The sequence below is a fragment of the Cynoglossus semilaevis genome, chromosome 15 (assembly GCF_000523025.1).
Source record: "Cynoglossus semilaevis isolate Cse_v1.0 chromosome 15, Cse_v1.0, whole genome shotgun sequence".
NCBI lineage: Eukaryota > Metazoa > Chordata > Actinopteri > Pleuronectiformes > Cynoglossidae > Cynoglossus > Cynoglossus semilaevis.
The window spans coordinates 9,791,101-9,804,379 of NC_024321.1; the positions used below are offsets into that span (position 1 = coordinate 9,791,101).

Genomic DNA, 13,279 nt, shown 5'->3' on the forward strand with positions numbered 1-13,279 from the left:
AACACAGTGTAGGGTTTGATAGTTTACAACAGTTAACTAAAACTTCATCTTTTAAAACAGCCAGCACAAGTTAATAAAAGTCCAAAGATCGTTCTCAAGTGGCAACAAGAATCAACCTTCTCCTTGAAAATGCCATGTGGCTGGACAGTTAACTAAAACTTCATCTATTAAAACAGCCAGCACAAGTTAATAAAGGTCCAAAGATAGTTCTCAAGTGTCAACAAGAATCAGCCTTCTCCTTGAAAATGCCATGTGGCTGATCTATTTTTGGATTTGACCTTTTTCATCCTCCTCACCTTTGCCTCCATCCACCAGAGTGATCTCGAAGCTGTTCCTGCGAGGTTTCTCGGGGTTGAGGATCACAGTCAGTTCAGGGTGGGCAGCCAGGATGGCAGTTTTCACCTCCTCGGCATTACGCCCATACACTCGTCAGCTCTTACTGTCAGAAATTACAGATTAACAATCATCATGGAGAATGTCCAGAAACAAATCTCCAGACACCGGCATTCAATTTCATATTTGGTCGAAAGCAAATTAGTCCACAGAGGTGGACTAAATTCTAACTAGACGTGCCATTTAATGTGATTTTGGAAACACTATTACGGGTAGTCTGTAATGTGACCACTCACCAGTGCTCAATTACCACCCTCTGTCCTCCATGACCATTCCCTTCTTCTCCACTGTTTGTTTCTTTATTATCCTCCACACATGGCTTCTCCTCCAATGCAGCCTCTGCCTTCCGCTTCGTGCCCCGTCGACCTGATCGCCACATGATAACTTAACGTTCAGCAGTGCATTACGACAGTTACCACATTATAACATCAATGTAAATCACAACAAATATTAGGAGTACATTAAATGTAGTCAGTCGCATCGGCAAACACAAATGATCAGATAATCTAAGATGCTAACCTAACCTGCTAAATCTAATCTAACCTGCTAAATGTTTCACTCTAGTTTCTAACAGTTTCCTTAGCCAAAATAAGCCTCCGGTGGCTGCAGTCAGGCCGATGGTATTACAGCTGTTGTCACTTAACATACTGCGAACACGGGAAACTCACTATACATAACACAAATACAGCGAGTGTAGTTTTACGACAATTGTAATATTTGTTAACAACCTTAGCACAACATTCTTGCACAAACCTGTTTTGGACGCCATCACTGCTACAAACGTTTCGCGGTATCGGAGTGGACTGTACCATTAATAGGGGAGCGTCAATACGTCATTCTACAGCCATTTTACAAATATATAAATATAGATTAATTTATAAACATTAAACCATTGTTTATTGTAATTGTTGAAAATAAATTAAGTACTTCTCCTTAATTAATAATTTTATCAACTTTTATAAAGCAAGGCCGTAAGTCAACCGGAAGTTCCTTTACTTGCTTATTTTGTCACTGCACTATGTATAAAAGTTTTTAAAAATCTATATTAAATGTCTCTTAACAGAAAATGTTTTTTTTATATATTTTTTTTTTATGTTTCCCTCACATGTCAAAATTCGACAAATAGTCCAGATTGTTGTTGATTTTATCCTCGTAAATACCTACATCAGGTGTAGGGTAGTAATAGGAAGGAGTCCATGTGTTAAGCATAGTCATATATATATATTACAGCTTCATATTTTCTATACTTTTATTCCCCTAATTGTTAGTGAAGAAATTTCATTCTTTAATGGCAAAATTCAATAACTTTATCAAATAAAACTCAAATAGAGTGACTAACATATCACGACATGTCACACTTCAGAGGTAAACATTTTCTAACAAAAAATTCTTTAGGACATAGTTCACAAACAATGAAACAATTGTCAACGTGATTTTGGTCACATTTTCCATGAAATCAGTATTAACTACCAAGGGCAGAGAGTTATTTCATTTTGACTTATACATGCTGTTCTTGGTCATATTTCTCCTGTTACATGAAATGATGCATCTCATCTGAGTCTGCTCACTGAATGTGACTATAAATAAACATCTTAATATTAATCTCCCATCTTAGAAAAAACACGTGGATCACGAAGTCAACATCCCCATGTAGACTTTGGAGAGATGGATAAGAGGAAGCTGCCAAGCCGAAGAAGAAAGTGTTAGACCGCCCCATGGAGCAGCAGATGGATCTGTTTGAGTACCCTAAGCTCATGGTGGACAAAATTAGCAATATTAAATCCTCATGCGCTTCACATGAATGACGCAGTCACATGTTTGGGCACTTGGGCAACGTGTCTAAGAGACGTCATGTCATCTATGCCAATTGATAGGAATTATACAAGACGTCCGAAGAGCTGCCATGGAACACAAACATCTATCAAATTTTATTCGCTGAAATCACCTATTCAACTGAGCTCTGTGAATTAATTTCACTCAGACCATAGATGAAATACATGAAAAGACTGCACACATCAAATCTTAACTGTCTATTTTGAGAACATTTCCTTTTTTTAACTCATATGGGTGAATCCTCAGAGGTCTGAACAGCCCATAGGACAGATGTGCCCTTTTCACCCTTTGCTCCAGCTTTGGTTCTGAATGAGTCAAGACCGGATGCACAGAGCAACAGTCTGTAGGCCGTCAATCACACACACACATACACACACACGTGAAAAACATATATATAGGCAGAGTTTCCATTCATAATTTCCATTCTATTTATGTTTGCAGAGACAGTGACTAATTCCCTGATTCTTGAGACTTGAGAGAAAAAATGTTAATTTTTAACGGTCTAATAAGCCGGTTCAGTAAGGTTTTGAGGTAGAAAGTTATTGTATAAACCCTAAAAATACATCAATTACTTTAGTTGCATTTCATGTTCTTTGGTGTCCATCTCCCGCTTTCATGCTCTTAAAAAAATAAAATAAAATGTTTTCAAGGCTACACCGTGAAAGCATTTTTGACTTTTTCGTAGCACTCTCATAAGGCACTTGCAGGTTGAAGATTGTCCCCTTTTTGCTCATAGCCCGCATTACCATTTAAAGATAATTTATTCATCTTTCTGTGTTGCCTCATTCTTTCCTTCCTCTTCTGTTTGGTGTTCCAGAAGCAGAGGTTCACTAACCCACAGGATCATGTTTCCACCTGCTGGACAATGGGACCTGGTCAGTGTAACGGGGCTGCAAATGAGTGTTCATCCATTATGGATACTGTGGGTCAGTTGTCATTGACTTGAAGCCCTGCATTGTCAGAGTTTGGAGAAGAACCTGTTGTTTCTCAGAAGGAACTCTCTGAACCCTGCAGCAGTCAATTCATTCATTTCATTTTATCTGAAACCTCTCTTTCAGCCTCCTCACTTTTCCCCAAAGCCTTCTGACGTCAGCGTGAGTCTCGGTTCATCCTTTGCAAATATAGGACATGTGTGAAAGTGGACGTCAGCACACACGCCAATGGCACGCAAACGACTACGTATCAGCCAAAATATAGGCTTGGCCAAGAAGGGCCGAACCATGTGGGAGCGACTGTGACAGGCAGTGGTTGGCGTTTAGACAATGACTGAATGACAGAATATCAGAAAAGAAAGCACACACGCACAAAAGAGTGGTAAAAATGTAGCATCAGAAGAATGAGTGGGCATAGTGTTTGATGAGTGCACATCTTCAAAAGCCTGACAGCTTCAGAGACATGTTTCTTTGCTAATGGCTCGGTTATGTCACTGAAACAGGAAGCTGCTTTTAGCCAAAGAAGGACAAAAGTCAACAGTTCCATTCATAAAAATGGACATTGTTTAAAGCTGCTTTGTTTTGTGTTTGCAGGAAGTTTGTTTGCAAAGTTTGTGTTTAGTTCACAGATTGTATTTAAAAAAAACTGATTGAGTCCCTCCATTGGTTTTAGAGGAACTTTGCAGTTTTTGCGACTGCGAACCAACCACTGTCATTAACCAGGCTTTTCTGCTTATCACTTTGTTTTAGAGCTAACCGCTTTCCTTAGCTTGCTAGAGCCACTTCTGGAAAACAAAGCAGAAGTTTTGTCCTCCAGAAGAGAAGTTTCTGTTGCTCCAGAAAACCTGTGTCTATAAATATATGTATATATATGGATATATATGGATATATACATATATATACACACACATATATATATACGTACATAGACGAGGGTGGGCAGCAGTGTTATGATCATCATGGTGAGAGTAGTCTGTTGAGGGGGTGTGTTAATTTCGTGACACATGGACACGTTTTCATCCTCATGTTCCTGTTCTGTTTCCCCCCTACCCCCACCCCCATCTCACCCCTCAATCCTACTCAGTATAGAAGCCTTCTGCTCAAGATGTGGTGAAAAAACACTGGTCCGAGGAGTGATCACTTTTGAGAGCTGTCACCTTCACCACACACTGGCTCATTTCATTGACACTTATGCACACACACACACACAGACCTCACACAGACCCCTTACGTAAATGATAGGTGGGAATGAAGTTTGACAGAGACGACATGACAGCATGGCTCATATCCAGGCCCTGAACAGAGAGTCATTTCTTTAGGGGATTAACAAGATGTGGTAGACCAAGGTTTCCAAAGTGGGGGGCGTGCCTCTTCGTGTGTCACAGGGCTGTTGGAAGTGGTGGCTACAGTTTGCTGCACTGTTACACTGTCGAGAAACTGCACTGATTTGTAATTTTAATTATTATTTAATAATAATAGTAATACTTTGAACTTTATTGATCCCACACTGGGGGAATTGTTACCAGCAGATCTGCTGCAACAGGCTGCACAACAGGAGGTGCCAAGCATGTGGTTCCTCTGTGGCTCAAACCCAGAACCTTTAGTGTGTAAATCATATACGTATATATACTGTACATATATATATTAATAAACTGTGGTGGTTATGGCTCTTACTTTACAGCTAAATCGAGGTTTTTTCCAGTGGTAACTCTCTACATGTACCCACCCTCACCATGACTGCTGGATGCTGAAAATGATTAGGGGGTAGAGGATAAATAATTTGTCAACACCACTTGTATTTCTCCAGTTTAGTTAATGATTCCTTTCATCTTAGAAAAAAATAATTTGTTGGCCGTTTTCTGTTCACCTCAGTGATCACAGACCACAATGAAACAAAAACCTCCCACACACTTCATTTTGGATACTTCTTTATTTAATAAAGCACAACACTGTGCAAAGACATGTCTCAATTGCAAAACAAAGAATGTAATAAGATCACAGTATTTTCTGATGTTCTCTCCAAAACTCAATCACAGTCAATATGGTGGAACATGACAGGAACATATGCCGTTGGCAATGTGATGAACAGATTGCTAAGAAAAAAAAATCCAAGCGGAGTCAGAGAGGAAATTTGTAAAATAGTGAGTGTCGCTGAGTAAAAAAGATAGTTGTAGAGCAGTGTGCAAAAGTCTGCATTTGTTGTTTAACCAATGCCATAATAAGGTGTATATTATTTTGCTTGGTAAAAAAACAGAAAATAATGATTTAGTCATTTATCAAACATTGAATCTTTTCATAAATATGCGGCTGTCCTCTGATAATTTATCAAACATTTCATAAATATGCGGCTGTCCTCTGATTTTTGCACATTGCTGTAAATCAATGAAATCAGGAATATTTTTTAAAAAAGTGGTGAAAAAAAGAGCATCTCTCTCACACACACAGGCATTCAACTGACAGTATCAGAAAATCCAAGCTTAAAAAAGTCTTACAATAAGTCAAAACTATGAAATTTAAGTCTTGTCATTCTTAAAAGGCAAATATTAACGTACATAGTCACAGCACCTCCTTGGTTTGAATTAAACACAACAAACTCAGGGAGAATTCAGGGAGAAGTTTGAATAAAAGAAATGTTGTCCGTGGGTCTGGACAAGTAATGGGCCACACTGACTATTTTGTGGGCCACATTCAACAATAAATCATGGAGACCCATTAATGCTATCCAGAATCTGGGCTACACACTTCAACTACACATGATCTTTCTCATGTCTTATTTAATTTTTTTACTCAGCTGCAGCCCACATTCAGAATAGCAGATGAGGGCCTCTCCTGTGACCAATTTTCTGTTTGGGAAACTTTTATCTCTAAAAATCGACCTCTCTATCACAAAAGCTGCTGTGTCCTAAGTTGTACAAAAAGGAAAGTGTAAAGCCTGATGAAACAGAGTGGTGTGTGTATGTACAGTGATGGCGAACGCTCTGAACATGAGTGGGTGGCTTGCTGGCACCAAGGGATCACATGAGTTTCTCTTACTATCTGAAGGAGGCGAGGAGAGAGGCTGCTGCAGAAACGACAACATCCTCTGATTCTCCCCTGTCTTCACACTTACTCTTCTCACGTTTCCCTGTCTTTTTTTAACTCTCTCTCTCTTTAAAAAAAATCTTAACTCAGCTTACTCTTGCCACAACCCTGGTGTCACCGTACAATAAATCAATGACAATAAATTGGTGGATGACACTACCATGAGCAGGACTGAGATGAGAAGAGAGCGATATTTACCCACTTGACAAAAAAACAACACCTGCATTGTTTACAGCTGTATTTGTTAAAAAGAAATATCTGAAGCTGCCTGTGTTCTATCTTCCTGTTTGTTCATTTTTCAATACTAACCAGTTTTCCTGTTCTAAGCCCTGACTTGTGATCAGCTCTGAACAGCGACTGTTCTGACGTGGGAGTCCTGTTCTGCTCTACCTCAGCTTCTACGTATCTCTGCTCTTTGTTAAACAGCGTCCTGCTGCTCTGCCTGTCTCCTGCATCAGCGTAGCGACTCCGGCAACTAGAGGAGGCAGCTGAAAGGAATCAAGGATTTTGTCAGAGTTATGAAAAGAGCAGAGGGACAGTTCAAAGAGGGAAAAGTAAGTAAAGCACTGAGGAGTTCAGCCAAAGAGGAAATAGAGGGACATTGTGACTATGGAAATGAACAGGAGTTGAAGAACAGATGATGCGATGAGGGAGGATGACGAGGAGAATGCTGAGACGTCATAGCCTGGAGGGCAGTCCAGGTCAAAGCAACGGATGGAGGAGTCTTCGTTGCCATAGTTGGCCCAATATTCTTCTGGGTCCAGCTTAGGCAGAGCTGCTTCATCCTCCGACAGTTCATATTTAGAGGAGAAGGAATCTACGGTTTTACCAGAGGAGAATGGGACGGACTTGACAGTCTCTGAATTCTTCTGATACAGCGCTTTGGATGAAGAGGCTGGCTTATTCTTGGAGAACCACCAACGGGTTTTGGTGCTGAAGGTGGTGGTGGTGGTTCCAGCCAGGGAGCCGGGGTCAGGCACCGGGCAGAGGGCGAAGTCCAACTCCCTGAGGAATCGGAGGTCCTGGCCACGACGTTGGGATGGAGAGGTGCAAATCAGGTCTGATGAGGAGATGCGGGCTTTGCGGAACCACTCCCACAGGGGACGGGCTTCACAACCGCAGGACCATGGGTTGCCATTTAGACGGAGGAACTGAATGCCCTGCACGTCTCTCATTGCTTGACCGGGCAGCTCAGCCAAGGAGTTGTTAAACAGGTAAAGGATGGTGAGACGGCCCAGGTCACGGAAAGACCGTCTGTTTACCTGCCTGATGCGGTTGTCGTGAAGAAGGAGGCGGTCCAGGTTGACCAGACCTCTGAATGCATTTTCAGACACAGCACGGATGCGGTTTCCATGCAGGAATAGATGAGTGAGGTTTACCAGATCTGAGAAGAGGTCATCCTGCAGAAAGTGAAGCTGATTCTCCTAAAAAAAAAAGGCACGAAAGAAAACAGGCGTCAGGTTTCCAAGTCTGTCACACTTAACTGCAACCAAAGTAGTGTTACAATAATTAATTATTACAAAGACAAAGACGCTGAATGTAGCACAGCTGTTACAGAGCCAACCAACATCAGACATGATTTCATGACTCCTCACACACTCTATATCACTACAAGTACAATGGAGCACAAAATAGAGGTTTTAAACTGAATAAATCAGTCCCATTTCCATTTCCCTGAAACCTGTTTATGTCACATACAGTAGCAAATATTTTGAGCTAAAGAAGAAGAAGAAAAAATATTTTAAAGCAGAATTACAGTAAAAACTAATCATCAACTGCCTGGGAAAAAAACCCCAAGACTTGGCAGGGTCAAAGTTTTATTTACAAAAGGTATTTCTCCAACTAAAAGGAAGAACTAAAAAGCTAAGTACGTGATAATCTGGGTGTAGAGTCGGGTTTACCTGCAGGTAAAGAAACTGTAGACTGTACAACTTCCGGAAGAGGTCATGGGGGAGAGCAGCCAGCTTACACCGATGCATGTGCAGGCTCTGCAGCTTCTCCAACCCCCTGAAAGCTCCACCTTCCAGGCGCCGCAGCAAAGGGTTATCACCTAGATCCAGCTCCTCCAGCACCCTGAGGTTACTGAATGCCCCGGCCTCAATCCACGTGATATTGTTACCATATAGCCACAGCACCTGAAAATATGTGCAAAGAAAAACATGTTCAGATGAGATTATACACATGAGAGAAGAAGAATTCAGCAGCGTTTTTTTTTCTTAAAAACCTGTGTTTCAAAGCCAAAGGAGTCTGCTCGAAGCTCTGTGATGCGGTTGTTCTGCAGGAAAACACGCTGAGAATCATACGGCACTCCAGCCGGCACTGTGGTCAAGTTCTGGGACTGGCAGCTGACCGTCATGGGCATGGGGTAACACACGCACAGCCTGGGGCATGCGCTGACCCCCCCGGGCTTCACCACCACCAGCCACAGAACCAACCACAGAGTGAATCCACCTGAGGAGAGGAGGGGGAGGGAAATGGTTAGGACCCGGTGTTTTGTTCAAACCTTTTCTATAAGAATATAGGAACACAAAATACAACACTAGTCAGGATTCTTCTGGTTAACATGTAAGTAAACGATGTAAGAGAATCATCTTCTAAGGCACCTCTGGCTGCATTGTAACCAAGTGTGGCAGAAAGTTTAAAAACAAATTTTGGTTAATGATAGACAGAAGAAAGCAAACGCACGTTCGTACTTTATTTGTTTTAAAAATTAAATTAACAACGTTGACTTTGTGTGACACAAAATAATTCATTAATAAAATGCAATCGTATTTGGTGACAATGACCTACAGGTTTTGGGATTGACTGGAGTAAAGGAACGTGATTTGATGTTTGATGCACCAGCCAACCGGTAGCTGTCCATCAAAGTGTTGGAAGTCATCAATGACTCTATAAACACAGTTCTGCTGTGACCTGTTGTTGATCCACGCAACATTGGAGTCATGAATAATTCAGATTACAGAAATCATTCTTCCAACAATAACCACCGGATCGTCTTACACGTGTCTGAATGATTACACAACTCAAGAGAGAAATAAAAACAACATCGATACATTTTCACCGAAACTGACTCATAACCTATTCGGAAACAAACTCCTAAACGTGCACGCGCCTTCTGCCGTAAATAAACCCCGCGTCCCAATTCTCCTGTTGTTTTTCTCCAAAAAGATTTCCGTGGAGAGCTGAGATACAGGAGAGGCGGCACGCGTTAAACACGTAACCAGACCTGGATCAGTTACTGTTACTGTTTAATTTTGCAGCAGTGTCTTGGCACAGCTCGGATAACTGTGCACAAAGGTGTTCACCACAGGAAAAAGTACGCGCATTAAAAAGTGATGAGGTCCCCATTCATCCGCTTTGCGCAAGATTTTCCAGCGGCTCGCCTCCTGACCTTTTCACAAGTGGACCATTAGCAATGGATGAAGCACGGTTTGGATTTTCAAGTTGTCTGCAGATACTTGATGCCCAAATCAAACTCCAAAGTCGGATTAAGATGCGGAACTTTAAGTACTGTGCGCAAATAACGGCTGCATTTTTGTGCGTAAAAGTGACGGGGACTCAGAAAAATGGAGTCGTTCATATGAAATTTTACAAAACGCAGGGTTAAGTCAGAATGCTCACGTAGACCTGACGTTGGTAATATAAGATACATTGTCTAATTGAACACAGATGCGTTATGAGATACCTTACATTTCCCAAAGTAACCGTGCGTAAAACCATAATATAAAATGATAAGTTCCAGACTACAGAACAACACGGTGAAAATGCACGGGTAAAACATCACATGGAAGGAATATAATTTTAAAAATGAGTGACTCATAAGATACCTGCATGTACAACTAAACTACAGAGATGCACAATGAAGAAACTCACTCTTAAAGTTGCGGGCGCTTGAGCTCCTCATGATCCTGCGAGTCACCATCTCGAACCAAAGCCGAAAGCGAGTTAGCCTGCGAGGCGCTGAGGTGCCTTCTTGCTGCTATCTCTGCTGATGTTCAGCTCTGGTCAACGAGGTGCCGCCGCTCCAGGCAGTGACGCACTGGAATCCCGCTGCACGCTTTATACCCGCGGCTGCCGCTCGCCCACGGCCGTGGGCAGCTGAGAATCCTCTGTCTACGTCAGGCCGAGGGGAGGAGAGCTGAGAGTCAGAGCAGGAAGAGACAAGAAAGGCAGTGGCAGAGAGGTTCCAGCGCAGTTTTACCTAAAAAAGTCACCGCTCCACTGCCTGTCATTGTTCTGTTTCCTGGTGTCAATGTTTATGAAGGAAACGAAGAAGAGTCCGTCGGATTTTCACCAATAAAAACCAATAAAATGTTCAATATTTGTCATATTATTTAATACTAAGTCTTGATCAAAAGATAAATTATAAAAAATCTGACTGCTGACATGGTATGTCAACTAGATGTGGGTCAGGTCTAGCAATGATTGGACTGTTTTTATGTTGGTCAGTTGTGGTTGACTATAGCTGTAATCCAGCTTTGTGTAATCTAGACCAGTGTTTCCCAAACTTTTTTTTCTAGAGACACATATTTTAAACCTTTGCGACCCATGTCAATGAACATTATCCGTAAACTCCTGGGAAACGTGATGCGAGATGACCCACACAAAAAATCTCTTGCGACCCACCTGAGGGTCACGACCCAGTCTTTGGGAAACAATGAGACAGACCACAGAAGCCTATCATTCTTTGCAGCGCAGCATCTGTGTCTAGTCTAGGTGGACCAGAACTCAGACCTGACAGATTTTGTTACATAGGCTCTAAAATTGTTCCTTTTGTGCACTTCATCTAAATCAACCAGAATCAGCTGTCACTCTGATGTGATGTCTGCTCATATTTTCCTGTTTCAGACCCTGTTTAAGTCAATCTGTTTCTGCAGGCCAGCATTTGGATAGCCCGTGTTTACTGCTGGGGTGAGACACTGATTGGATAAATGATGCAAAAACAACACGTGTGTTGTTGACAGTTTGTTTTTTAAATGCTTCCAAAAAATGAATGCATTTTCTCTGTTTATTCCACGAGAGAGAGAGAGAGACAGACACACAGCTCTTGGAAACACAAACTGCTTTACTTTTCTTATAAATCAAGTCATACTTGATGTTTACCACTTCTGAAAAAAAAAATCCCCCCCCACATACTGTTTGCAGTTTGTTGAGATAGTGTTTGTTATTTTTTCTGTCATGGCTCATGCACTCAGAGGGGGGCTGAGGGTGGGAGGAGAGTGGGAGGGAAAACTCATTTGGCATTAAAACTGAAAATCATCTGTCTCATTTGATGTAGGCCAAGTTGGAACTGAGCCGAGAGCCACCTACAGGTCAGAGCAACAGATGGATGTGAGAGGGAAACCCAGCGGCGCCGCAGATCGATCCCACACTCGGCATTAGCAGAGGTACTGAAGCTGTCGAGGTGATTTCACGGCACTGGTGAACTGTTATCAGTATTAGCTGCACTCTACTCAAACTAAAACCGACTTCAGTGTTAGTTTTAAAACAGCCCAATAGCCTAGACACTGCTGGACAGAACAGTTGAATGAAATGTATGAACTGCAACCCATTGCAAAGTGTGACTTAGATGGCAAAGAAAAGGTGGCTGCATCTGAAGGGACAGTCCAGGTCACTGCACAATGACTAATTTGGACACATTTCTGACTACAGCGCAACTTACATGAGCTGCAAACCCTATGTTTGAACAATGTTTGGAACAAAAATGTATTTTCTTCATCTTTGTCAAAATGGTTTGCCTCACGTTTCACGTTTAGACATTTGACCATGAAATAACGAATAACTATGAATAATTTAACTGCTTCCAAAAAATAACACTGAATGAAATTTAACCCACAAACAAGAGCATTTAACCCAATTCACATATGTTCTGTAAATACAAATATTAAACCAAGATGTCACTAAATCAGTGGCAAAAAATCAGTGGCAAATTTTGTTCACTTTCTTCAGTGATTTTGTTTTTATCTTTCTCTTTACAACTTCTTAAAATTCATATTTAGGTCTGAAATTCAGCCACTTCCATCATACTGTATATATTGATCTTAGGTTTGGACTCTCCTCCTTTTCTCACTCCAGGGGGCAGTTTAACCTCCCCCAGTATTTCAGTTAACAATTCAGCTCATAGTTCACTCTGTTTATTAGGATGCTGTGCTGCACGCCAGCCAAATGCAAGGTCATGACAAGAGTTACAAAATCTGGCATTTGTGAGTCATTCTAGGGTAGGTGTGAAGGGAGGTGGGCTGTCTTTACTTCTGAATCCTCCTTCTGTGACACACGTTGATGTCAGGCCCATCATGATGCACATCATCTGTTCCCAAGTGAAACACACACTCACCAAAACCTGCTCCATGGAAGGTCAGCTGCAGCCCCAAGCTGTGGCTCAAGTTGTGGGTCTGAAATCACACTGTGCTTTTGGCTGTGGGGGGGCAACTGGAGGAGGCAAGAGCAGAGGGGGAGCAGAGAGGGGGCGTCGTTGTACACATATGGTTAAACACGTGCGTGTCACAATGCCATAGTGCACTTTGAGCAATCGGTGTGTGTGTGAGAGAGAGAGTGTAATTGGCAGAGAGAAGGAGGTGATAAGGTGTTTGTGTGAGCTGTCCAAGGTCCTGAATACATAATGATGAGGTGTTTGGGACTGTTCTAAATCCTAATACACAGTGCAGTATATCTGGGTAAATATCCCTCAGTGAGATGAGAAAACTGAGTTTCTCTTTCACACGCTCCACTTCCTACCTTGTGTCCAGACCTCTGCCTTTTCCCTGTCCCCGCCCACAGTGATCACCTAACCATCCCCACCTGTGCCTTGTTAACTCCTTCCCTGTGTATGCCGTCTGAAGCAGCCTTTTTCTCTGAATGACGCTCACTGACTTCCATGTATGTTTAGACTCTGCCTGTTGTGGTTTTTGACAGAGCTCACAGAGCATGCATTTCTGTAATTCAGCAGTGTTTAGTCACAGTTTTCTAATGTCGTTGATGCCAGTGTGGTCATATCCATCGTGACTGGGTGTTTTTAAAGAAATAGGGTTAAAAGGTAACAC

The 13,279-nt window shown here is 41.9% G+C and overlaps 2 protein-coding genes across 2 annotated transcripts; both read right to left on the reverse strand.

Annotated features, from left to right (window-relative positions):
• Positions 1 to 246: 246 nt before the first annotated feature.
• selenoh (selenoprotein H) lies at positions 247 to 1,232 on the reverse strand. The gene is made up of 3 exons (XM_008327024.3): positions 1,147 to 1,232; positions 630 to 759; positions 247 to 439 (listed from the first exon to the last, which is right to left on the reverse strand). Exons 1-3 carry the CDS (start codon positions 1,160 to 1,162, stop codon positions 262 to 264), a joined length of 324 nt encoding a protein of 107 aa, XP_008325246.2. The 5' UTR covers positions 1,163 to 1,232; the 3' UTR covers positions 247 to 261.
• A 4,267-nt stretch (positions 1,233 to 5,499) lies between these two features.
• On the reverse strand, positions 5,500 to 10,795 carry rtn4rl2b (reticulon 4 receptor-like 2b). Its single transcript, XM_008326977.3, has 4 exons — positions 10,113 to 10,795; positions 8,464 to 8,690; positions 8,141 to 8,374; positions 5,500 to 7,663 (listed from the first exon to the last, which is right to left on the reverse strand). The coding sequence occupies exons 1-4, from the start codon at positions 10,159 to 10,161 to the stop codon at positions 6,815 to 6,817; spliced, it is 1,359 nt and encodes a 452-aa protein (XP_008325199.1). The 5' UTR covers positions 10,162 to 10,795; the 3' UTR covers positions 5,500 to 6,814.
• Positions 10,796 to 13,279: the final 2,484 nt, after the last annotated feature.